General features: G+C 37.1%; 1 protein-coding gene across 7 annotated transcripts in view; it reads right to left on the reverse strand.

The window, feature by feature from the left end:
* Positions 1 to 27,748, reverse strand: part of CUNH18orf25 (chromosome unknown C18orf25 homolog) — an 82,845-nt gene that overhangs the window by 31,812 nt on the left and 23,285 nt on the right. For 6 of the 7 annotated variants that reach the window (XM_032859479.1, XM_032859484.1, XM_032859478.1 and 3 more), the window contains exon 2: positions 11,824 to 12,608. In XM_032859479.1, the coding sequence (XP_032715370.1) occupies positions 11,824 to 12,538 (715 nt within the window). In that variant the 5' untranslated portion in view covers positions 12,539 to 12,608. Of the gene's footprint in view, positions 1 to 1,947; positions 3,479 to 11,823; positions 12,609 to 27,748 lie in introns of those variants that run through there. The other variant, XM_032859485.1, reaches the window with a different exon arrangement.

Here is a 27,748-nt window from a genome sequence, read left to right on the forward strand (position 1 = left end):
ACTACCCGTGGTTTCTTTCAGGCATCCACATGGGTCTTGGGACATAAGCCCCATGGATGAGGGGGTATAATTTTAGGTATGGAGACTTTGACTCGCTAAAAGAGAATTCAATAATCCACAACAGCAATCATATAAAAATAAGTATTAAAACTACTTCAATACTTGATACTTCTTTAAATATACAGAATATAAAATCAAACTTCTTAAAAATACGTATTTTTAAATTGTGCAATCTGGACAAGGTGTAATCATTTTAAAGCACAACTCATATAAAAACTTACTGTTTTTCAAAACAATATTCCCTAAGAGAGCAACACATTTTCAAGGCACTGTGAGAAACTGAAAATCAGGATAAAATTTGCATGTATGTTTCTGCTTCAAAATTATTCTTAAACACTCCAAACCACAAAGTGTCCAATTTTACTTTAGAATAAATTTTAGTATTTTGGAATATATTCTATGAATGAAATCAATATATCTTGGTGGTCCTTTTCTTTCTACCAAAACCTTTTTTCACCTCTTTACCCAAAATTATGTAGAAAGGCTTCCCAAAATTTCTGTTTGACACCTTCCCAAATATCTAAAACCTTGTCCTACCTAGAATGTCAATTAAAACCTATATTTGATAATTCTATTCCACTGAAATTTTTTCATTTTTCTCTTAAATGCAAAAATATATCTGTAGCCTTTTTGCTCAATTATCTAGTACCAAAAACTAGAATATATCCAATCAGTACTAGGAATAATTTGTGTTATTCTTAAAAGATGAATTCATATTTTCTATTTTAAAAATAAAAAACAGCAGTACATGCTTAATATATCAAATATTAAATCATGAAACAAAAAAAGAAACCTGCTAAGAGCTTAAAGCAGTTTACACATGCATAGAAAAAAAATCACATTAACATGCTGAAATTAACTTCATTTTCTTAAGTAGGTTCCATGCCCAATGTGGGGTATGAACTCATGACTCAGATCAAGAGTTGCGTGCTCTACCAGAGCCAGCTAGGCGCCCCCCTAAATTAACATTTTTTATGCCTAAAAGTCCATATCTAGTAAAATCTGTGATCCCAGTAAGAAACTGAAGACATAACAAACTTCCCTGAAAATATCTCAAATTCAAGTAAAGATTACACATTACTTAAAATCTAGTCAGTCATCCCAAACTAGTATGTTCTTCTGTTGATATAAAACTTAAACTAAAAAAAGAAAAACACTAGCTGAAGACATTTACAAATGTTGCATGATCATTTCAAAGAAATCTGTTATAATAAACTCATACAGTTTATGGTAAAAATTCATACTAACATTATGTAAGAGCTTAGCTGATGTTAAGAAATTTATTGCAAGTTGTACTGGTGTTCAAACCTTACCCCTATTTGTCAAATACCAAGTTCAGGAAATCCGACAGTCATTACACAATAAAGAAGAGACTTCCAGTCTTTTTCATCAATTCCTAGCACACATTCTTCAAAAAGAATGGAGCACATTAACAAGCCTCCCCCAAAGTTAACTCCCAACTCTCATCCATCAGTTTCTAAAAAGAAAAAAAAAAAAAAAAATCACCCAGTTTATTTTTCAAATAATAAAAACTAGAAAAGAAATAAAATGACTTGTTCTATTACAGTTAATTTAGAAGTAACAAATATTTGGATAAAGAACTAAACAGAAAATGTACTGACAATTTTCTGAGTAAAGTTACTGATAAATTATTAAAATAAAGGTCTTCATTGTTATGTAAACCACCCATCCTTCTCTTACAAAACAAAGAATTACAGTTCTCCCAAAGTTGCAACTTCATTAAATGTTAAAATATTACCCTTTTTCATATTGAGAAGTTACAAGTTATAAATTTGAAGGGAAAGACTAATAAATTTTTATTGTAAGTAAATCAAATATAAAGCAAAATCTTAAAAAAAGTGTTAGCAAGGTTACATATTCCTATTAAAAACTTTCATCCCCATTTAGCCGTTTCTCACAATAGTCTTACCAACCCAGAAAAGATAAAATATCAATATTTCCCAATCCCAGGCTACACATAAAAACAGCTATCATGTTGTAAGACTTTCAATCCTGTGATGTTTTCTCCCCTTTGACATACTCTATGGGCCCTTTAACATGCCAAAGGACCATTTATTTTCTGTCTAGGGATTAAAAACAAAATTAAATCGGTAGTACATTAGCTAATATACTTAGTCACTAGTAACTGAAAAAACCCATTCAATATACACCCTTAACAGAGTGAACATTTCATCTGTTTCCTCTAGAAGTACCCTTTACATCAGGGTACCAGACAATTTCACCGAATGTTGTCTGCCAGGTTACTCAGGCACTGAGCTTTAAGTTAATGCTGAAGATAAAAATTCATCTATGTAGCAATGAAAAATTCTCATGCATATAATCAAATTCCATTCTATTCTGCTTTCTCTACAATATCTTGCATAGTAGGTAGAGTATACATTTCCTCAAAAGTTAATTCATTCTTCCTACATACATATGTTACTGAAAGTTATAATTTATTAAAGACAAGCAACAAATGCATTCATTAAATGACATACGGAAGAATGATATAAAAATGTTCATGCAGTACATTCATCATTTATGATCTTCAGAGTGGGGTTAATTATATGATTTCCTCCGTTGAAAATAGAAGGGAGTCAACAGTGTTTTTAGAGAATAAATGCTAAGAGATTCTCAAGGAATTAATCACTTAACTATTTGGATTCACTAACATTCCCTATCTTATATCTTATTTATATTTTTGGCACAAAAAAGCATAAAGATGAAGATTGCTCCTATTATCATCTAAATATGGTTCTATGTTCCAACGAAATGTAACGAAAACACAAGCTAAAATTTATCCAACTCTGCTGTTTTGAATATCTAATTTTTAAAAAAGAAACTGTTTACTATCATAATTTTTAAAACACCATCAAAAGAAACTTACAATAGGCAAAACTATATTCCTTCTTATACAATCTAAAAACCAGATAGTAAACACAACTGAATTTGTGACAGATTCAAATGTTGTTCTGTAATATTGCCATTTTTGGCAAAGTTAACTGGAAAACTGTTAAAAGTCTTCGGGAATTCTGTACTGTCAACATTTCGACAAGTCACACAAGAACCAAAGGGCTGCTGTGGTAGTTCTTGGAAATCAGGCATCTGCATATAAGCACCTGACTGGGTGAGAGGGGAAATTCTTTGGCCAACTAGTTGCATTTTAAGTTCCCTGGGTTCCATAGCTGCTTGTTCTCTTCGCCAGTGTCAAGGTGAGTTAACTTTTCCATCCACACGTGAAACTTCTCCTCTGTCTGCCTCTGCATCTCGGAAAAACAGCTCATGGCCTCTTCCAGGACACTGACTATGCAGTGCCTATCATTCACAGCACCCCTGTCAAGTAATCCTGGAATTTCCCTGGGCGCTCCTTCAGATCCCCCAGCACGACTGAAGTCAGCTTTAAAGACATTGAGGCCATCTGATAAAACATCATTATTCAGAAAATTGTATTTTTTATTAAGACATGCCTATTTAGGAAAATGGCTTAAGCATTACTAAAAAGAGTCATGTAAAGCACTGATAAGCAAGCACTTAAATTAACAAAAGTAAAGTAACTCCAAGAAAAATTAAGTAACATAACACTACCATTTTTCACAGCTTCAATATTATTCGCCCAGCAACCCATATTGTGTTACAACTAATTATTAATCTGTAAGTGATTTTCAACCTTTGCTGAACATAAAAACCTGGAGTGGTTTAACAAATACCAAAACCTAGGGCTCCTAGGCACTGAAGGTCACTTCGTTTTAAGCTCCCCAGGTGATATTTTCACTGCTTTAACTTTAAAATTCTAAAAGCTGTTTTCACAGCTGATCCATAATAAATCAGTATACAATTAATTCTCAACTGACTGATTCATATCAAAAGCTCTTATATTAAGTTAAAAAATTTCTTTATGGGAAACTATGTAAAGGATATATACAATCCATGTATATGCCTCTGGGTCAGCTTTTTACAAACCGAGGTCTATGCAAGTGCTAAAAGGTATGCCTTTATTTTATAAAAAAAAAAAAAAAAGGTTTTGTGGTTAAGTTTAGAATATGCTACGAATCATATCCTCTTCCTCTGCAGAGCACATTAACGGATCTGAGTTATCCTGCAGTAAAGAAACCTATTTCAACATGGTCCAGCACTTTCCAAATGTGTGAACAGTGTACAGCTATTAATACACAGTAGGAAGTCATCTCATGGGATTCCAGGTCAGGATCTGTTCCTCTAAACATTGTTTTATCCTTCAACTAGGATTTAACCTTGAATTAGGATTTAACCTTGAACTAGGTGATTATCTTTGATTTGGATTGGACTGGGTCTCCAATAAAACTATAATAATGCCAACCTCTTTTCTTTAGGAAACTTATTTAAAGTGGTCATCAGACCACTCCTGACTCCAGTACTATCTAAACTAGCCTTTCTACCCCATTCCTAGTCAATCTTTATCTCTTATATCCTGCTTTATTATTATCCATGATGTATATTCCTGATAGCATCCATCTCCTCAAAAAAAGAGTAAGTTCCATGACAGCAGAGACTTTTCATTCACTGCTGCACTCACGTGCTACATAGTAGGTGCTCAAATATTTGCTGAATAAATGAGTGATGGAAATCAATCAACCCTGGCCTTAGCCCTTCTACCTATACAAAGAAGTCTTACAAAGAACAGCCATATGGGGGCGCCTGGGTGGCTCAGGAAGTTAAGCCTCTGCCTTTGGCTCAGGTCATGATCTCAGGGTCCTGGGATCGAGCCCCGCGTCGGGTTCTCTGCTCAGTGGGGAGCCTGCTTCCCCCTTCTCTGCCTGCCTCTCTGCCTACTTGTGATCTGTCTGTCAAATAAATAAATAAAATTAAAAAAAAAGAACAGCCATATGAAATGCTCTATTGTATTTATTCCACGGTACTTCTGAAAATACGGTTTACTTTATCTCATAGTGGCTTTTTATGAAGACACAAAAGAAAAATCACCCAGGTCTCAGTTTTAAGTATAGTAGTGTTGGGGTGCCTGGATGGTTCAGTTGGTTAAGCGTCTGCCTTCGGCTTGGGTTATGATCCTGGAGTCCTGGGATTAATCCCCACATCAGGCTCCCTGCCTCGACAAGGAACCTGCTTCTCCCTCGCCCTCTCCTTCTGCCTGCTGCTCCCCCTGCTTGTACTCTCTCTCTGTGTCAAATAAATAAATAAAATCTTAAAAAAAAAAAAAAAAGACTAGCAGTGTTTCTCCTAGATAATGAGAATTGTTTAATCAGTCATGCCACCTCTTTTCAATGCCTAAATGGCTATGAAATAAATTTTTGGCCCAATTCTACTTAGCAAATAGAGTAAGTTTATTATTCTTTGATATTATTACTTTTCCCCTGACTACTCCATCCTTTGTCCTCATGTTTAAAAAAAAATATGTATCTTGTTCATACAAAAATTTTCTCAAGAACATACCTTTCCCCAAAATTTGTGTTTGGCTTATGGAAACACTAAGTGAAATTTAAAGAATATTATACTTTCTTTAAGCACTTTATCCCCATTACAAGTGCTGGATAAACTTAAGTGTATAGGATAGGTAATTAAGAGGACTACTCTGATCTGTTTCAGATTCTGGTGCTACTCTTTTTCAGCAAACACTGAAAATGGCTGAATTCAGAAAATGGTGTAAGAATACTTATGCTAGGGATACTGAGATAAGTTGCAGCCTCACAGAGATGACTACATCTCTATGTAGTAATAAACACTGATCAGTAAGACATTTTAAAGTATTAAAATCAAGGACCAATTAACTATACATTTGTCAAGACCCACAGAATGTACACCAAGAGTGAACCCTAATATTAACTACGGACTCTGAGTGATAACATAGTCAATGCAGGTTCATCACTGTCTTTGGTGGGGGTGCTGATAGTGGGGGAGTTTGTACATATGTCGGGGCAGAAAATATTTGGGAAGTCTCTGTACCTTCTGCTCAATTTTGTTTCAATCCTAAAGCTGCTCTAAAAAATAGTCTATTAAAAAAAAAAACAGACCCAGTGGGGGGCTCCTGGGTAGCTCAGTGGGTTAAGCCTCTGTCTTTGGCTCAGGTCATGGTCTCACGGTCCCTGGGATCAAGCCCCGCATGGGGCTCTCTGCTGGGTGGGGAGCCTACTTCCCCCCCTCTCTCTGTCAAATGAATAAATAAAACCTTCAAACAAAACAAAACAAAACAACAAAACCAGGGGCCATATTCTCACCTTAAACACATGCATGTCCTTTTATTAATACTAAGATAATCCTACTTTGCAAAAAGGACTTATTGAAAGCAAAGCTTACACTTTTGCATGTACACAAAGTTAATATAGGCACTCAACTTTGGGAAGTTAGGAAAAGCAGGCCGAAAATAATACCTTAGTGCTTTAACGTAAGAGACTGACCAAAAAATACCCACCAGTAAGACTGTGAAGCTTCCAAATTTGAAGTAATATTATCCAGACATTGTACCACAGAGAAAACCATATTTAAACAATGCATGCTTTGAAAATAATCCCTTAACTGAAGTAAAAGAAAAGAATGCTTATGCTTGTTAATTAATACAAAACTGTGCTGTGGTTTTTATAACTAATATGATTTTTAAAAACTGGACTCCATTGTTCATAACTTGATGCCCATTAGCAGTAACAGAACTGAATCAGACTACTAGTTTCACAATGATTTTTAGCTATGGGAGACTTAAAACATCACCACTTAACTGACTAGTAGCTCTCAGCCCTGGCGGCTCATGGTAATCACCTGGGGAGCTTTAAAAATGCATGATCTCACATGTAGGTAAAATGTAAAATAAGGGAACTCATACAGTATATATTGTGGATGAATGGGGAGATGGGTAAAAGTGATCAAAGGGTACAAACTTCCAATTATAGGATGAATAAGTTCTTGGGATGTAACGTACCGCATGGTGACTGCAATTAACAATGTACTGTATATCTGAAAGCTGCTGAGAGCAGATCTTAAATGTTCTCAACACACCCATGTGAAGTGACAGATATGTGCACTAAGCCTACTGCAGTAATCATTCTGCAATATACACATATACCAAATTGCCACATTGTACACCTCCAACTTACATAATGTTATGTTTCAACTGTATCTCAAAAAAGCTGGGAAAAAATGCTGATGCCTTGGGTGAGACCCAGAGATCCTGATTGAATTGGTCTGGAGTGGGGCCTGGGCATCATTAGTTTTAAATGCTCCCAAGTGATTCTAACCTATAGTCAGATTGAAAACTGCACAGATTTTACCTGCCTTGTTTGCATTTAGTAAGCTGAAAAGAGGCAGTTTCCACCTGATTACTATGTCTCAGTGTTTTGTTATCAGTGAGTCTCCTAAAATACACTAAGAATACAAGAGGCTTCAAATGGGAAGGTGGAGCTTTTAGCCACTTCATAGTCAATCCAGGAAAAAATTTGTAAGGACTGCTGATGGGGGCTTGGGGTCTTCACCCTTGAGTTCCCACTGCTTAATATAAAAATTTTTCAAGTAATTCAATCCCCAACAGGCTAAGAACACTCACCAATCAGTAAGAAAAACAAATGTGGCAGGAGGAAAAAGTGCAAAGAATGTGAATAGAATGTTTACCAAAATAACAAATGGCCAAACGTGATTTTTCAGCTTCACTAGTGATCAAACAAATGCAAATTAACACTAAGATACAATTCTTCCATCAAATCTGCAAGACTTTTTAAAAATATAAATGTTCAACAGTAAGAATATAATGCGACAAACACAAACTCCTGGATGCAATAAACTTAATATATTCTAAAAAGCAGTTTGTGTCAAGAGCCTTAAAGTATTCATAGCCTTTTCTCATAATAGCAAAAACTAAAAACAGCCCAAAGGCCCAACACTGGGGAATTTATCTTACAGTCAGCTAAATAATTCAAAATCCACACATTTTAGGGAGAATATTGTGTTTTGTTAAAATGTTCAAAACGCAATGTTAAGAGGAAAGGAAGACAGAAGTATACATAGGGTGGTGAATTTTGTTACACATTATAAAAGGCAACATACTCAAATGTTAACAAAAGAATTGTGGGTGATTTTAATCTTCACATTTTTCTATTTTCAAAATTTTCTACAAAGCATTTACTACTTAAAAAAATTCTTTTTCATTTTCAAACAAGAATTAGTTGATGAAGCATAGTAAGTCTCTGCCTCAGAAACACTGTGAGCTAAGATAATAGCTTATCAGGATGCATTTCAGGGCATAAATGTGTATGGTGAGTCAGGGATACCGAGATCCTGGCTTCAGCGGGGCTGACCTGGCCACATGGACTGAGAATTACATGATCTTGGACAGCTGCCCTCAACAGCCTCCCTGACATTTTCCGAAATAGAGATTTTCTAAATGCAAAATTAGATTTTCTAAATGCAAACCCACCAAGAAAATTGACCCTTACCTAACAAAAGTGGGTACTATTTTTGGAACCTCAGTCTGAAGAGGCATTTGTATCATGGACTTTTAAAGCACACAAAAGCAGGTCATTACAACCAAGACAAGATGAAGCTACCCTCAGGTTTACTCTACGCTAAATATTTATCAAAAACAACAGTTATGGGTGCCTGGGTGCCTCATTCAGTGAAGCGTCTGCCTTCAGCTCAGGTCATGATCCTTGGGGTCCCTGGATCAAGCCGTGTCAAGCTCCCTGCTCAGTGGGGAGTATGCATCTCCCTTTGCTCCCCCACTCCTGCTCTCTCGCTCGCTGTCTCGAATAAGTAAAATCTTTAAAAAAAAAAAAAAAAAGTTATTGGAAAAAACTTTTCCCTGCTCCCCATGTACACTGATGGACCTAAGTAAGTCTCTTCGGAGAACTAATTTCTTTACCTGAATGAAGTCCGATGTCCATCATTCATATTCACTAAAATCAAAATTCCCTGCAAGAGCAGACTTGACAGAACTAGTTTCAACTCAAAGTGATTTTACAGAGAAATGATGTCCAACTATCCAACTATAAAACTGCAGAGTGATTAAAAGTACAAAAAGATCATCTATAAAGATAAATGAGATATTTGATTAAAAACCTTGAATACTCAAGACCACTACAAAGTATTTTCACATTAATATTCACTACAAAATACTCTATTTTGCTCACCTCTAAATCCCCCAAGTGCAAGAACTGTCAGAATTATCTTGACATGATCTCTCCGAACACTTTCGTAAAATTGCAATACAGCCTCAAAAACTTCATGAAAGAATGATTTAGCATGGATAATAAGCTGTCTGTTAGTTAACTGTTAACTAAAAAACAATCTTCATAAACATTTGTTTCCAGATATCAAACTCAATTAAACATGATCGTGCACTATAAAATACAGAAGTCTCCACCATTTTCCCTCTTTAAAAGAAAATGCATTAAAAAAATGAAAATGAAAAAAGAAAAAAAAGAAAATGCATTAATTGTAAATTTGGTGTAAAAGAACTTTAAGCCTAATTCCTTCAACATTTATGCCGCTGATAAAGTTTATAAATGAAGCATTTTCTGAATTACTAAATCAGTGGTACCTTGATGAAAAAGGATAGCAAGAATCTGTTTTAACTTTTCTTCTTGATATCCATTCTGTGTAAACAGCTTGATTCAAACGTCAACATCCAAGAGATTCTGTCAGGCACATTGAGTTTAAGTTCACCCGAAGGTCTACGTTCAAGTCAGTCATAATTTATCCAAGTCAGTTCATAATTTATCCAACCTTTACAATTTATACAACTTTTCAGCAATTGCCCTTGCTATTAGGTTGAGTGTATCCCCTTTCCTGAACTCCTAATGTAACTCAGGAAACTGATACATACATAATTATTACTTTAGAAACGCACAATGTCATAATTTTTTAGGAGTAGCAATATGGACATTTGAAAGGAACCTCCTAATACTTAAACTTCAGCTGCTTCATCTTTGCTGCTTTATATACCCGCTCACATGAAGAGCACCTCCTGAACCTGTGCAGTGCGCACGGTCTAGACAGTCAGATAAAGTGGCCCAGCACCTTACCTACCGTTTGATTCGCCGGGATTACCTTAGAAAACCCTACAAACTTTCAAAAGCCACAACCTTACTAAATGCTGTGAGCAAGAGAAATTAAATCACAGACTCAGATAACTTACTTTGGTCTTTTGGTTTGTATACAATTCAGAATAGACAAGAAACAAACCACCAGGGTTTTAGAAGTTTTAAACACTGGTGAAAGTAGTCAAATAGCAAGGAAGTTTGGACAGTATAAACAAAGCACACCTAACCTATGTAACCCAAACAGGACAGTGCCCATGAACACATTTCTCATGCCACCTCTATAACAGGGTCTATTCTGTTCACCCACCTTCTTTTCCCTTTCCATAAGGAGGCAAATTATTGGAGTGGTTACCTAAAACTCTGTTTAGTGAGTGAAATTAAGCACTGTATCATCATGATCTTGATTAACAAATCAGAACACAGGAAGAATGCATGAACAATTTTACAGGTGCTAATCAAGCTTTCTAAAAAATATTAAATGAAAAACTGAAACATACTTAGAATGTGTCTGAGAATGACCCCAAAGTCTGCTTCTCTCATGCATTCAACTGATGAACTTCAAATAAACCCGCTCTCCAGCAATTTTAACACAAGGAACTACCAAAGGAGTTCAAGAGATACTAAAACAGTAAGCATTTCTAATTGTTAAAAAATCCTATTTAAAGCAATATCTGGATGAGACTTTTATTATTGTAAGATGAACACCTATAGGATCATTCTTGTTACTGAGTTTATGTAAGTTTGGTTGGCTATAGTCTCAATTAACCAATATGATTTTTCTTGAAATATTCTTTGTATATCAGCAATGTGCTGTCTTCATGTATAGAAACAAACTTTTCAGAAAAATAAGAGGAAAGAACAGTCACCCATAAAATTTTAAAAACCAAAACCTCCCCTTCTTTAATGTAGCAATAAACAATGCTGTCATTATCTATTAAATGCCATGTACTTTATAAAATGTTCTAATCATAAGAGTCTCTTCAATAATGAGAATTCACCAATTAAGAACCATTCAGACCTCAGCATTCTTGCACCCTGAAATCTCAAGAATGCCTCTGTAGTACACAGTACCAGTCATGATAATATGGAAAAAGCAGATATGTCAAACATGTAATAAGTTACACACCCTTACACCAGTTCTTAAAGTAAAGAGAAAATACTGCAAAAAAGCATTCTTTCCAATGCAAGTGACAACTCAGAATAGAAAAATGTGCAACAAGGATAAATATCTCATCATGCACTGACCTGGGGAAAAGCTCATAAAACTACTGTTTTAGGAGGAACAGCTACTAGAAAACTTTAACAGAAGAATGGAACATGTCATTTCAGACACCATAAGCTCAAGTACAGTGGCTATATAATAAAGCAAAGTGCCTATTCCTGAGGAGAATTTACTTAGTAATAATGCTGAACAGTGAGTATTAAATCTAAGCAGTGCTAAAAAGGCAATGATGGGAGTTCAGGTAATGTGTTACAGAGAAAGAGACTTGTGAGAAATTCCATTACTTAAAAATAATCTTGTCCCTATCATTAACCATTTAAGTATTTTTTGCTGAGGTGCTAAAGTGCACTGGAAACCTCAGAACAGGTTTTTTAAATTGGCCATGTCTTGTTAATACACTGCAGTCTTCAAATTTACACAGAGCTGCAGGTCCTGGATTTTTTCAAGTGTCACTCATCTAACTGAACCTGACAGCTTAGAAATGCCATCGGTTGCTCTACAGTCAGTTTAAAAAACATCCTCTACCTGGTATCTCTGCAGTGATTGTCTTGCTGCTCCCTGAAACCTCTTCATCATCATCTGATGAGCTCGTGCTTGAGTCACAAGTCAGGTCACTATCACTGGTACTACTGTCCTGCAACAGGTTGTACTTCTTCCGTGCAGCAGCCTCCCTTTTCTGCCTCAGTAGCCTGATTCTCTCCTTGTGCTTTTGGCTCCGATGACCTTTAACCTTGGCGACTCGGCCGTTCTGTTTGTCACTGGATTGCCGGTTTTTCTTGGCAGCCATGGTAGATGTTTCACTTTCAGATCGGGAACGCCGAGACTTGCGCCCAACTGTGGCACCAGACACTCCAGCAGGGTCTCCTTCCACGGCTGTTTCTGCCTGAGAGGGTTCATTCTCTTCTGCAGAAGACAAAGTGTCTGAATCAGCCAGGTGACCACTAGAGGAAGGAGAAAGCATGCAGTGATTAGAGGAGTCACTCTCATAAACTCGGCCAGTGGTCGGCTTGTCACTTTCTGTGGATGCTAACTGAGACTCAGAAGAGTCCCTTCTCAGTTCCATCAATAAGCAGGGCATAGAAGACAGAACGGTAGAATCCACTACCCCATCTTTTGGAACTTGAGATTCCAGTTCTACAGATCCATCTTCTTCCTTAGTTGTCTCTTGTTCAGATGTTTTTGGCGGGACTTCAGACTCAATGAGCTCTTCGACTTTTCCCACCGCCTCCTCCATCTTCATTTCAGACTTTCAAGTTAAATCATGGAGCAGAGTCTAGGAAACTAGGTCAAAGATGCAACAGGAAAGCAACCTGTACAAAAACACACAAAATCAATAAACAGAAATGGTAGATTATTTATCTATACAACATGCCTACTTAAATGAGTAGCAGAAGTTACCCTTAGCCAGGCCTTTAAAATCTGTCATCTGCTTAACAGTCAAATCCGAAGAACTTAGTACTATCAAAATACTAGCATACACAACTACTAAAAATGGCATAATATTAATCCTCAATTACTGAACTTGCAAGCCCAGCAAGGAGCCAAACACGGATTTTCCATTTTAAAACTTTACTTAAAATATTCAAGAAAGGATCCTCAAAACTCTGATACAGTTAAATGTGTATATTCTGACTTTAACATCAATGAAAAAGAATGCTTCAAAAAAACTAGTCTCAGGGGTGCCTGGGTGGCTCAGTGGGTTAAGCCACTGCCTTCGGCTCGGGTCATGATCTCCTGGGATCCAGTCCTGCATCGGGCTCTCTGCTCAGCAGGGAGCCTGCTTCCCCTTCTCTTTCTGCTGGCCTCTCTGCCTACTTGTGATCTCTCTCTGTGTGAAATAAATAAATAAAATCTTAAAAAAAAAAAAACTAGTCTCAGAAAAAGTTAGCTAGAATGATTACTTTTATACTCAAATCCTCAAAGAGAGGAAGTTATAGTGGAGTAACATCACATGTACACATGTTAAAAAAAATTTTTTTTTTCAATTACATGCATTTGGCAAATGAGCACCCAAAGTAACTGTATGCATCACACCTCTGTGCTATTCCTCTCAGAAGAAGCTGCTCTGTACGCATAGGAAGAGGCCAGGTCTCACTACGCTGTTTCCTCACGGTCCTTCCTAGTTCCCACATACCTCTCATCAGGCTGAAGGTGAGCCTAGTGTTTCAACATGTTTTGTTTCATGAACAGCAGCCATTAAATACAGACCAACTACTTTGTGAACCCAGAAAGCCTAGTATACTCTAGTCTATGAATGACTTAAGGAGTTTAAAACACCCTACATACATTCTCTGCCTTATATGCTAACTTTTTTTTGGTAATATTTTATTTATTTGAGAGAGAAAGCATGAGTGGGACGAGGGGCAGAGGAGGGAGAGGGAAAAGGAGAAAATCTCAAGCAGACTCCTCCCTGACCTCCGGGCTGGATCCGAAGACCCTGAGATCATGACCTGAGTGGAAACCAAGAGTTGGATTTCAACTGACTGGGCCACCTGGATGCCCCTCTATGCTAACTTGAGAACCTAACATCCATCCCATACTGAGTGTACTACAACTCTACTTAATCATGGAGAAACAGGACACAATCTTTAAACACAAGAGTTGTAACCCATACAGAGCGAACTTCATTAACTGGTGGTCTGGTTTTAAAAGAATGGTGCTAAGAACGTGCAAAACAAGTAAATATCTCACTCTGTACAGGTAATGTTACCGAAGGCAATTATGATGTCCCAATGGTGACAGATACAAACACTGACCTAGATGGTGTGCTAATTAGGCACCGTAAGACATCTTCATTTCGCTCCATCAACTCTACTAACAATTTAATAAACGGTAGACAGCAACCAGAAGATACTCAGAATATCTTTTCCTTGATCTAACATACCAAGCCTACTTTTTGCTTACTATAAACATGAATATTCTATGTTCCTATTTTTTGTTTTTCATGGCCTTGTTCTCAGCTGCTGATGAAACAGACATTCTGATGAAGGTTCCTCAACACATTCATGAAAACCAGAACATCTGCGGCCACTGAAACATTCATTAACGTAAAACAATCCCATATGTAGCCTATTTCATAAGCATATTTGCATCATTACTAATTTTTGAATTAAATGAAAATGAGCATAAATGTTATTCCTAACACAATTCCAAAAGGAATGTAACACCTCTGAAAGCCAACAGAGGGAGTGAAAGTTAAACCAGGAAACTGCCAGTGTCATAACTAAAGCATGTTGGCAATACAAACAGGAAATAAAATATTCAGATATGAACTACCGCAAATATGAGGAATGGATCAAGATTTTCTAACTTAATAAAAATGAGAGTTGACTCTTCTGTAGAGAATGATGTTATATATTCCAGAATAAAAAAAATTTTTACAACTGAAATATTTTAGAAATATACTCAAATGAAATTAATGTCAGACATAAATAAAGCATAAGAATCAAAAGTCTCAAATTAATTTTTGAAAGCAGGAGACCCTGGGCCTTTTTGAAGTACATAATATAACATCAGGTGGAAAAGTGAATATGTTAATATGACCATAAAACTCCTATGTGTTGCCTGGGTGGCTCAGTTGTTAAGTGTCTGCCTTTGGCTCAAGTCATGATCTCGGGGTCCTAGGATCAAGCCCCACATCGGGCTCCCTGCTCATCAGAAAGCTGGCTTCTCCCTCTCCCACTCCTCCTGCTTGTGTTCCCTCTCTTGCCGTCTCTTTCTCTCTGTCAAATACATAAATAAAATCTTAAAAAAAAAAAAAAACTGTTCAGTAAGTAAGTTGTGTGGGTAGGACAAATAAATCCAGACTGTTTTTCTTTGTAAGAAAACATCAAATTATCATTGTCTTTCAATATGACAACTCAATTATCTTTCATTTCAAGATCCTTATATTTAAGAGTTCATTGACAAGAGTTTATGACTTCTGCTGCCTAAAAAAAGCAATTTTAATCACAAACACTAGCATCAACCATGAATAGGAGACCAGTTAGCTAACGGTGACATGTCCATACAATGTGGCCATAAAGGATGAAAAGGCTCTTTAATACACTAATATGGAGCAATTTTCAATACATAATGTTAAATGAATAAAAAAGGTACATTATACCATTTGTGTAAATAAAGAACAAAATTATACTTATGAGTTTGTCAGCATATGTACAGAATCTCTAGGAGGATACTCAAGAAAACAGGTAACAGCAGCTACTTTGGCAAGGAAAGAAAGCGAATGAGAGAACAGGAGTCAAAAGACCTTTGTTTTGTTTTTACCTCTTGATTCTACTATCACGTGCAAGTATGCAAGTATTACCTATTCAAAACCCCACTCAAACATAAAAGTCTACTGAAAAGTCTTCTGAATAAAAGGGGAGTTCTCCTTTCTGCTCATGACAGCAACCACTGTTCAGGTCAAATTTAGTCATGTGAAGTCTATTAGAGTCTCCCCTCTGTAGCGGAATTTTGTCGTAATTCATAAAACACAAAAGAAAGAAAAAGTCACAGGAAGTGAAAATACAAGCTCTGACAAAACTCTTTGCAGCAGAATAAAAATAAAGTGCCCTAAACACAGTGGGGAAAGATGTCATGTGTACAAAGTAATCTTCCCCAACAACCAGAGTATTTACTGCATATATTGTTTTTGGTCCAGAAAAATACATGGATATTCTTGGTAGAGGTAATTAAAAGTAGCTGGCAATAGAAAAAGATAAAATTGGGGCACCTGGGTGGCTCACTGGGTTAAAGCCTCTGCCTTCGGTTCAGGTCATGATCCCAGGGTCCTGGGATCGAGCCCCACATCGGGCTCTCTGCTCAGCAGGGAGCCTGCTTCCCTCACCCCCTCTCTTTCTGCCTGTCTCTCTGCCTACTTGTGATCTCTGTAGAATAAATAAATAAAATCTTAAAAAAAAATAAAAGAAAGAAAAGAAAAAGATAAAATTATCAAATAGTTGCATCTTATAAATGGGATAAAAGGCTCTCAACCACCTGGTATAATAGTAAATTCACAATGAAATAGTAAATAAGCATTTAAGTAAATGAAATAGTAAATACAGCATTTACTTCCTTAGAACATCATTTTCCACCATGCTGTTCTTCCCTCCAGTCTAAAGGCAGTCCCCTTCTACATGGATATACATTCATCAACTTCTCACACTCAAATGGACCACCCATCCATCCATTTACTCATTCATTTGAGAAAATTCTCCTTCTACTTACCACCTCAACCTCACATCTCCTCCAGAAACCATTCTCTTCTTTCACCACCTCATTAAGAGAGTTGTCTAAATTCCCAGCCTCTATTTCCTTACCTCTCATACTCTTCCAACCCAATCCCATCTGACATCTGCTTTTATTAAACCTGTAGAACAGCAGAACATTAATGACCCTGGTATATCTAAAGCCAACAAACAGCTTGGCCCTCATTTAACGTCTAAGCAGCATTCTATGCTTAACCACTCCCCTCTTCTCCTTAAGCTCATGTTTTTCTTTGGTTTCCAAGGTTTCCTTTCTTCTGGTTGCTCCTTCTCAGCCTACTTTATAACAGACTTAACTTACTCTACCAAACCTCCAGTGTTACTCCTAGGACTAGGTCCTTTTCACACCCATCAAAGTAACCCTCTTCTACATCCAGTTTCCAATACCATCCTTATACTAGTAATTCTCTCCATCTCAGCTCTTCTCCAAGCTCTATCCAGTCTACCCAAACAGCCAACCGACATCTGCATTTAGATTTCACAAAAGCATCACAACCTCTTCATGTCCAAAACCAAATTAGTCATCTCTGAATTACCCCACTCTGGTCGTTCTCTAACTTTCCCTAGCTCATAAAAACAGCACCACTAGGGTCACCGGGGTGGCAGAGATGAACACCCGACTCTTGGTGAGGTCAGGTCCTACTCAGGATTATGAGGTTGAGCCCCACATCAGGCTCCCTGTTGAGCGCAAGATCTGCTGAAGAGTCTCTTCCCTCTGCCTCCTCCTCCCTGCGTCCACGCTTGCACATATGCTTTCTCCCTATCTATAAAATAAATCTTTTAAAAAATAACACCACTATTACTTCAGTTGCTCATGTCATAAACCTGAGGGTTACCCTTGACAATGCCTTCTCCTTTATTCATTACATCCCATCATTCACTAATTCCTATCAGTCCTACCTCATATTTCCAGCCTAGTATTCTCCATCTCCACTGTCAACCACTCTAAACACAATCTCCATAATTTATTTTTCAATGATCAATAATCATCATCTCCTCTCTATGTTCAGTGTTACTCCTGCCCACCAACCTGCTCTATAAAGAACAGAACAACATTTTTCCAAGGCAAATATAACGTGTATATAGGAAGAGTTTTTTGTAGATTCCACATAAAGTATTTTATAAATGTCTTACAAGAGCAAGGGAATGACCAAGAGGAGAGTAGTTCAAGGCAACTTGAGTTGTATCTGAGGAGTTTCCTTCTTCCCTTTAAAAAGGATTATATGCAGTAATTTTAAAAATCAGGCTGTCAGTGGTGCCTGGGTGGCGCAGTCAGTTAAGCATCGTTGTTTTGGTTTGGGCTCAGGTCATGATCTCATAGGTTGTAAGACTGAGCCCTGAGCCCAAATGGGAGTCTGCTTGAAGGGTCTTTCCCTCTGTCCTTCCCCCTACTCACTCTCCCAAGGGCTTGCGCTCTTTTGCTTTCTCCAAATAAATAAATAAATCTTTTTTAAAAAATAAAAATAAAGGGGTGCCTGAGTGGCTCAATCAGTAAAGCCTCTGCCTTCACCTCAGGTCATGATCCCAGAGTCCTGGGATTGAGCCCGCACCAGGCTCCCTGCTCAGTGGGGAGTTTACTTCTCCCTCTCTCTCCCCACCCCTCTACCTCCTCACTTGTGTACACACACACTCTCTCTCACATAAATGAAGTCTTTAAGAAAATAAATAAACTGAAAACAGGCTGTCAGTTCAGGACAGTCAAAATGCAGCATTTATTAGTCCTGTATTCACTAAGAAACTAAGATAACAAAAGATGAGGACAGGTAGGAGAGCCAAACCATGGAAAGAATGCAATACACTGCCCTTCTGAGACAGAGAAGTGGAAAGTATTAAGGGAAACGAAGTGGAAAGTACAAAGTATAAGGCTAAATGTGAAAATGTGGAGGGAGTTTCTCTCATATCAGACCTCATTCTTCGTCAGCAAAACTTAATACAAGGTGAAAAGAGCAAGTTTGGAGGTTTGTGAAAATGGAAAAGGATTCTAACACTCGCTACAGACAATGTGAGGAGAATAAAACTGCTAAGCACAATAATTGATATAGCATCAAAAAGAATAATTTGCAATACTACTCAATTTCCACGCCAGGTAGGGATCATTAACACAAACTTAGGGGAGAAGGTAGTGTGCGATTGCTCTTCCCTGCTCAAAACCTCTGCCCACATCTCCAGTTTCATATTAGGCCACTCACACCCTAACTCCTTCCAGATACAAAGAATAAACAGCTTTTCCAGATCTCTGGCCTTTCACACTCATTTTGAGCCTTCCCCCTTGCTGGCTATTCTTCACAGATATCAGAATAAGTATCATTTCCTTGGGGTAGCCTTTGGTACCTTACTAATAGGTTCCCTGTTATATACAGATTACACACCTATTTTCTTCCATAGCACTTTGCATAATTATAGTTAACTGTGTTACTGTTTACTGTCCATCTACCATACACAGGGACTTATAAAGGTTTAGAGAAATAAGAAATTGTATAAATGAAAAAAATCACATAATCCCCCAATCTATTTATCTCTATGATTAACAGGCAAAACAGACCTTAAGACAGAATTGTCAAGACAAAAAGTGTCATCCTAATTTTCAGGCCCAATGAACGATAAACATAATGGGAATATATGGAAGTTCCCTCTTACTACAAATTTTTCGAGGAAGTGGAAAGCAAGGTCATCATTAGGAGTGAGGATGAATGAGGTGGTGGTGAGCTGATTAGAAAACAAGGTGCGAAAAAGTATTATGAAAGTGAAGACACTAGAGTAGTACAGTACATTATTTTCAGACAGTAATAAGGGCCCACTTTAAGGGTTGTAGCATGAACTTCAAGTGAGACTGGCACACACAGGTATGTTTTTCTCCTCTGAAATTCAGCTGTGTAAGTCCAAGCAGAGAGGAGGAAGAAGTTGGTTTAACCAGAATTCTAGTTTTACCAAGCAAGAAGATCAGAGAAAGAAAGAGTGTATACAAGGAAATGACTGTAATGATCACAGTCAGAAAGGAGAGGGCAGTGAAAACGTCCAATGGAATGAACATCCCAGTGGAGTCAAGGTACTAGAGTGAACTGCGTAAAGAAGGTGGTAGTCCAGGAGTACTGTGAATGAAACAGATTACAGAAGGGCTGCATTTATTGGTAACTGATGAGATCTAAAACAGTGCCACTCAAAGTGGTGTTCTTAAAGGACTGTCTGCAGTGAGAGAAGTACAGAAATTAAGAAAACTGACTAGAGACTTACAGCAATTTGATATTGTCATGACAACCAAACAGCATTTCAATTTCCTAGTAATTAACTGTATTTTTTTTAAAAGATTTTATTTATTTATTCATGAAAGACAAAGGGAGAAGGAGGCTCGATCCCAGGACCCCGGTATCATGGCCTGAGCCAAAGGCAGATACTTAACCCACTGAGCCACCCAGGCACTTTAATTAATTGTATTTTACCCAAAAAATCCACCAGTGATGGATTGGAAGTAAAAATATACTGGTCTTGGGGCACCTATGTGGCTCAATAGGTTAAGTGCCTGCTTTCGGCTCAGGTCATGATCTCAGGGGCCTGGGATCGAGCCCCATACCAGGCTCCCTGCTCAGGGGAGAGTCTGCTCCTCCCTCTCTCCCTTCCCCATCACATCCCCCACTCCCTGGCTCACGTGCACACACAAGTAAGTTCTCTCCCTCTCTAATAAATAAATAAGATCTTTAAAAAATATATATATATATATATGTGTATGTATGTGTGTGTGTGTATATATATACACACACACACATACATACTAGTTCATCACAACAAATAGTTTGAGAAGCATTGGTTAGAGTAGGACTGTGGAAATACCTGGCTGAGGCAGAGTACAAAATCATTATGAGAGAGTTCACAGAACTGAGTGGGCACTGTCAGAAGGATCATCTGTATATACTAAAATCAGGAAGAATTAATTAAGACAAATGTAATAATGGACAAAATGACACTAAGCAAGGAACAAAAATCACCACTGTCAGTGGTCAAAAGAGGACAGCAATATGGGGATTAATGAAGAGGAAAATTACCTGCAAAGTGGCAGTGAGGAACAAGGAAATCCAGGCAGAGCTGATAAGGACTGCAGGAGGAAAAAAAAAGCACAGGTACCCCTTTCAAGATGAAGCTGTACCCTCAGTGGAAAGCCACAGTGTTACTAGTGCAAGAAGGTAAAGGGGAAGTTCAGAGAGGAAGTTAAGAATATTGGTGATTTTGCTGATGATGAACCAAAGTAGAAAAGAGGTAGAGAAGGAGGGGAGGGCAAACAACAGGGAATGTGCAGTGCTTTCTGAAATGCAAGAAATAAGGGGTGACTTAGGAGTTTGGAGCTTCCTGTGGTTACATTTGTGAGACAAAAACTTATGTAAAGCACTCAGATATTTTTTCATTCCATATATTTAAAAAATTTTAGTGTTAATCATGACTCAGTCAATTGATTTCACAACCCAATAGGTGGTGACCTAAAAGCTTGAAAAACACTGTCTAGAGAAACCATGTGTCATAGCAGCACTGTTTCTGTGATAGACATAACAAAAACAGAACACCTACTGACAAACAGTGGAATGGAAAAATAAGTTGTGGTACACTGCTACAATAAAGAAGCATACAGCAGTGGACACAAAAGACAACTACATCAACATGAATAAAACAATAAAAACAATGGTAAATAAAAACAAAACAAAAAAAGCAAATTGCAAAAACAAAAAACCCTGTGTCATTCAGTGTATATAAAGTTCGAATCAACACAATATGAGATGACATAATATATATGGATACTCAGTTGTGTTTTAAAACTACTTTAAAAAGCTCAGGAATGGGGGCACCTGGGTGGTTCAGTGGGTTAAAGCCTCTGCCTTCGGGTCAGGTCATGATCTCAGGGTGCTGGGATTGAGCCCCACATTAGGCTCTCTGCTTGGCAGGGAGCCTGCTTCCCCTTCTCTCTCTACTTGCCTCTCTGCCTATTTATGATCTCTATCAAATAAATAAACAAAATCTTTATTTTTTAAAGATTTTATTATTTATTTGACAAATACAGATCACAAAAAACACAGCAACCCTTTCAAAGGGAAAAACAATTAGAATCTAAAGCTGCTGCAATATATTATCTAAAGTGTCCAGTTTTCAATAAAAAATTAAGACCTTTGAAGAAATAGGAAACGTGACTCATACACAGGAGATAAAAAGCAGTCACTAGAAAAACAATGTCCTCAGATGATGGACTTCACAAAGACATCAAAAGAGCTATTTTATTTTTTTTTAAATATTTTATTTATTTATTTGTCAGAGAGAAAGAGAGAGGGCATGCATGCGCGAGCGCCGCCGGCAAAGGGAGGGGCAGAGGGAGGGGCAGAGGGAGAAGCAGGCTCCCTGCTGAGCAAAGAGCCAAATATGGGGCTTGTTCCCAGGACCCTGAGATCATGACCTGAGCTGAAGGCAGAGACTTAACCCATCGAGCCACCCAGGCGTCCCAAAGGAGCTATTTTAAATATGTTCCAAATACTAAAGGCAAATACATTTTAAAAATTAAAGTATGATAAAATGAATCAACAAGAAGAGAATCTCAATAAGGAAACAAATTCTTAACAGAGGAACAAACGGACATTCTGCAGTTAGAAAGTATAAAAATTGAAAAGAAATTTCACAAAAACGGCTCAACAACAGATTCAAGATGGCAAATAAAGAAATCAGCGAACTAAATAAGTCAACAAAAACTGTGCAATCTGAAGGATAGAGAGAAAAAGATTAAAGAAACATGAATAGGGCCTCTGACACATAAGGGACAATTATCAAGAATACCAACATGTATATAATATGAATCCTAGAAAAAAAATGAGGTAGAACAAATACTTGAAAAAATAATGGCCCCAAACATCCTCTAAACTGATGAAAAACATCAATCCACACATATCCAAGAAGTTCAACAAATCTCAAAGGAGACCTCAATAAAAGCCACATAGATACATCATAGTCAAACAAGTGAAAGACAATTAGAAAAATCCTGAAATCAGTAAAAGAAAATTCATCATATACAAGAAAACCACATTAGATTAGCAGTTGATTTCTCATTTTGAAACACTAGAGACCCAAAGAGAGAATGACATTCAAAGTGCTGAGGGGAAAAAATAAGAATTCTATATCCAACAAAAATATTCTTTCAAAACAAAGACAAAAGGGGAACCTTATTGGCTTAGTCAGAAGAGCATGTGACTCTTGACCTTGAGGTGGCAAGTTTGAGCCCTGTGTTGGGCACAGATATTACTTTATTTTATTATTTTTTTTTTTTTTACTGGGGGGTGCCTGGCTGGCTCAATGGGAAGACCATGTGCCTCTTGATCTCAGGGTCATGGGTCCGAGCCCAACACTGGGTGGAGGGATTGTAAAAAATAATATAATATAATATAATATAATATAATATGACATATTAAAATAAAGTAAAATAAAATAAAAATACTAAAAATAAAGAAAATGTAAAGGAAAAGAATTCCTAGATAAGCAGACTAAGAAATTTCATTGGTAGCAGACCTGCTTTAAAAGAAATAATAAAGGAAATTCTTTAGGCTGAAAGGAAAGAATCTGTGACTCAAATCCACAAAATGAAATGCAGACAAAAAATGGTAAATATGTATGTTAACATAGAAGATCCTATAAATGATTCTTATTTCTTCTCTCACCTTCTTTTAAAAAATAAATGGTGGTAAAAAGCAGTAATTATAACACTGTAATGTGAGATTTATAATACACACAGATGTCATACATGTAAAAGTAATACTTTAAAAAGGAGAGAGGAGATGGAGCTCTTCCTTACTGGTGCAATGTTTCTATATTTTATTGAAATTAAGTAAACATTAATTTGAAGATTGTGATAAATGAAGATAAAGGTATAATCCCTAGAGCAACAATTAAATAAATAAATAAATAAATAAATAAATAAATAGTTAAAAAACTAACCCCTGCAAAAAAGACGTTAAAGAAGTTACAGAGGTACAACAACAAATGAGACATTATAAAAAATAAAATAACAGGAGCGCCTGGGTGGCCCAGTCACTGTCTGCCTTCCGCTCAGGTCATGATCCCAGGATTCTGGGATAGAGCCCCTCATCGGGCTCCCTGCTCATCAGGTAGCCTGCTTCTCCCTCTCCCACTCCCCCTGCTTGTGCTCCATCTCTCACTGTGTCTCTCTCTGTCAAATAAATAAAATCTTTAAAATAAATAAAATAAAATGACAAATGTAAACCCAACCATATTATAACTCTATTAAATATAAATGACCTAAATACTCCAAACAGAAAGCAAAATATTGTCAGAATGGATAAAAAAGATCCAACTGTAAAAAAAACAGAAACAAAACAACAACAAAAAGATCCAATTTTATATAGTCTAAGAAACATACCGTAGGTTCAAAGATACAACAGGTTGAGAGAAAAATGGAAAAAGATACATTACACAAAGACCAACTACAGGGGAGCTAAAATATTTATAGCAACATCAGACAATAAGTATTACTAGAGACAAAGAAGGATATTTCATAATGACTCAAAGATTAATATATCAGTGAAATACAAAAATCAAAATATATGAATCAAAAGCTAACAAAATGAAAAGGAGAGAGAGAATTCAACACCCATAGTTGCAGATTTCCAGCCCTCACTGTAAAGACAGAAAGTCAAGAAGAATTTAGAAGACTTGAACATTATCAACCAATTCAATCCATATGACAATATGGAACACCCCACCCCTGGGTGGTTGCTGGCATTTACAACCGGGTACAGGGTAACCCCAAATTCAGATGTGGACTACTGGAGGGTGCCTGATTGGTTCAGTTGGTTATGTTTCTGACTCGGCTCAGGTCATGATCTTAGGGTTGTAAGACTGAACCCCACATATGGTTCTGCACTGGACATGGGATCTGCTTAAGATTCTCTTTCTCCCTACCACCATTTTTTCTCTCTCCCTCTCAAAACAAAACAAAACAAAACAAAGTGATGTGAACTACTGGAAAATTAAAAAGAGAAATAATCAACTTTAATATGAACTACATAATGCTTAGGAACATATGTCTCAAAGAAAAAAACACAGAAATACAGATCTGGACATTATCAATGTAAGCACAGGTGGTAGATGACTATATCAGCTAATCCAGGGAGAAAGCGTAAAATGTAAACATAGGAGAAACTCTAAACAGATTTTTTTTTTTTTTTTTTTAATGTGAATCAGGGGAGCCTGGGTGGCTCAGTGGGTTAAAGCCTCTGCCTTCAGCTCAGGTCATGATCTCAGGGTCCTGGGATCGAGCCCCACATTGTGCTCTCTGCTCAGTGGGGAGCCTGCTTCCTCCTCTCTCTCTGCCTGCCTCTGCCTACTTGTGATCTTTCTCTGTGTCAAATAAATAAATAAAATCTTTAAAAAATAATAATAAATGAATGAATAAATGTGAATCTGTTGCTTTAGTGTATAAACTGATAGGTAAAACAATTATCCTTGGAGGAAAAAAAATGAAAGTATCAATAAACACACAGAAGAAAGTCTTCCTTCTCACAACATATTCTCAGATGATTAACAACTTCTTATGAACTTAGAATTGTGAGAATGGAAAATGATTGATGGGGTCCTTTTTTTTTTTTTTAAAGAATTTATTTATTTATTTGACAGGGAGAGAGAGATCACATGTAGGCAGAGAGGCAGGCAGAGAGAGAGGGGGTAAGCAGGCTCCCTGCTGAGCAGAGAGCCCGATGCGGGGCTCAATCCCAGGACCCCAAGATCATGACCTGAGCTGAAAGAAGAGGTTTAACCCACTGAGCCACCCAAGCGCCCTGAATGATGGGGTCTTATCTAAGGCCAACCACTATAGGAAACCCTCCTGAGAGTTTTGACATAGCACTGTATATAAAATCATTAAGCACTCAACATAAGAAAGGTTTGCCTTCTTTTATACTGTTCAATTTTACTCCTAATGAGCAACTAACCATGCTTTAAACACCATTATAATGACACAAAATGAATGAATAAACTGAAACTGTATTGTCCTTCCTAATGTGACAAATGCAAACTCAAGTCATTTGCTGTTACAAGTTTACTGTTGCTACAGGCACTGTTCCGTTGAAACCGCAAGTTGACACAAGCACAGCCCATTAAGTGAAACTGCTTCTAGGAAAGATCTTGCTCTACAGTCATGTAAAATGGGGCGTTCTAATTAATAGCACTCCTACATCTGTTTAGTTCGTATCACCACCCTAGATGTATAAGAAATATAAGCAGCTAATGCTTCAAACAATCTATATGAACCCATTAACTTACACTGCTTCTCCACATGTACAGTTATTCATGAATTCCAACATTGCTCTTATACAAAACAATGCACTAAATATGGCTTTCTATTTAGACAAAAAAGCAGCTTTAAAGAGGGCCAGTGTTTTAACGACAAAATAACAATGCTTCCGACCACTAAAGCAGAAGATATATTTCCTCTGTCACAAAACTTTAAGTTAAAAAAAAATCCATACAAGTGACCCTATTTCCTTGCAATAAAGTGGGATTGTTCCAAACAGGAAACCTTCTACTGTTTTATCTAATCTAGTGTCAAATACCAAGTGATAGGGCTTACACAAACTACCCCAGGAGAACACTGTTTCAAACAGAATTTATAACATAGTTTTTTTTTTTCTAGATTTAGTCTACCTTGGTTTTTCATTTTGTCTAAAATTGATACTTAAAAAAAAAAAAAAATTCTGCCTGTATCTGTGACCAAAAACTACCTAATATAAAAACAACTACAAGCAACATTAAAACCTTTAATGTGAGTTTGCTCTTATCCTCAATATTTAAATTCCTTACCTACTTCCCTCCCCAAAAAAATCTATACCCACAAAATTTCAAAGATACTAAGTAGGTATCAGAGGCCACTAAAACACAAATTTGGATACAAGTGTTCTGCTTTTTTTAAAATTTTTTCTTTTTTTACTTTGAAGATTTTATTTATTTGACAGAGATCACAAGTAGGCAGAGAGGCAGGCAGAGAGAGAGGGGGAAGCAGGTTCCCTACTGAGCAGAGAGCCCGATGCAGGGCTCTATCCCAGGACCTGGGATCATGACTTGAGCCAAAGGCAGAGGCTTAACCCACTGAGCCACTCAGGTGCCCCATGTTTTCTGCTCTTTAATCAAAATAGATTCTGTTGTTGTTGTTTTAAAGAAATATTGAAAATATTACCAAAGAGAGGTACACATATCATTCATTATTTTTACAAAATGAACACACCCATGTAACAACCACACAGATACAGAACATTTTCCAAATCCCAGAAACCTCCCCCTTGCTATCTCTAGTCATTACCTGCCCTCTCCCAACAGTAACCATTTCTCAAACTTTATCACCACAGATCAACCTGTCTATTCTTAACCTTCAAGATGTTATAAACAAATGGGGAAATAGTCTATATTCATGGATTGGAAGACTCATTATTGTTGAGACGTCAATTTTTCCCAACCTGATTCAATGATTCAGTGTATTCCCAACCAAAACCCCAAGCTACCTTATACTGACACATAGATCCTAAAGTTTATATGGAAGGGCAAAAGATCCAGAATAGTCAACACAATACTAGATTGAAAGACTGACATTACCCAACTTCAAGACTTACTATAAAAGCTACAGTAATCAAGACAGTGTAATATTAGCCAAAGAACAGGTAACAAAGATCAATGGAACAGAACATAGTGAGCCCAGATGTAGATGCGTGCAAACACATTTAACTGACCACTGACAAAACAAGAAAAACAATTCAGTGGATAAAGTCTATTAAACAAATGGAACAATTGGGCATTCTCAGGGAAAACAACTGTCTAGACACAGACCTTACACCTTTCACAAAAATTAACTCAAAATGGATGAGAGACATAAACGTAAAATGCAAAACTAAAAAACTTATAGTGGGAACCTGGAGAAAATTAAGGTGAACTTAGGTTGGGCAATGAATTGTTAAATATAATACCAAAAACACAACCCATAAAAAAGACTTTATTATAATTAAAAATTTCTGCTCTGCAAAGACACTGCCAAGAAAACAAAAAGTTTGAGGGGCGCCTGGGTGGCTCAGTGGGTTAAGCCTTTGCTTTCAGCTCATGTCGTGATCTCGGGGTCCTGGGATCGAGCCCCGCATTGGGCTCTCTGCTAGGCAGGGAGCCTACTTTTCCCTCTCTCTCTGCCT

Source organism: Lontra canadensis, unplaced genomic scaffold (genome assembly GCF_010015895.1).
Source record: "Lontra canadensis isolate GAN:19392208 unplaced genomic scaffold, GSC_riverotter_1.0 scaffold17, whole genome shotgun sequence".
NCBI classification, from domain to species: Eukaryota; Metazoa; Chordata; class Mammalia; order Carnivora; family Mustelidae; genus Lontra; species Lontra canadensis.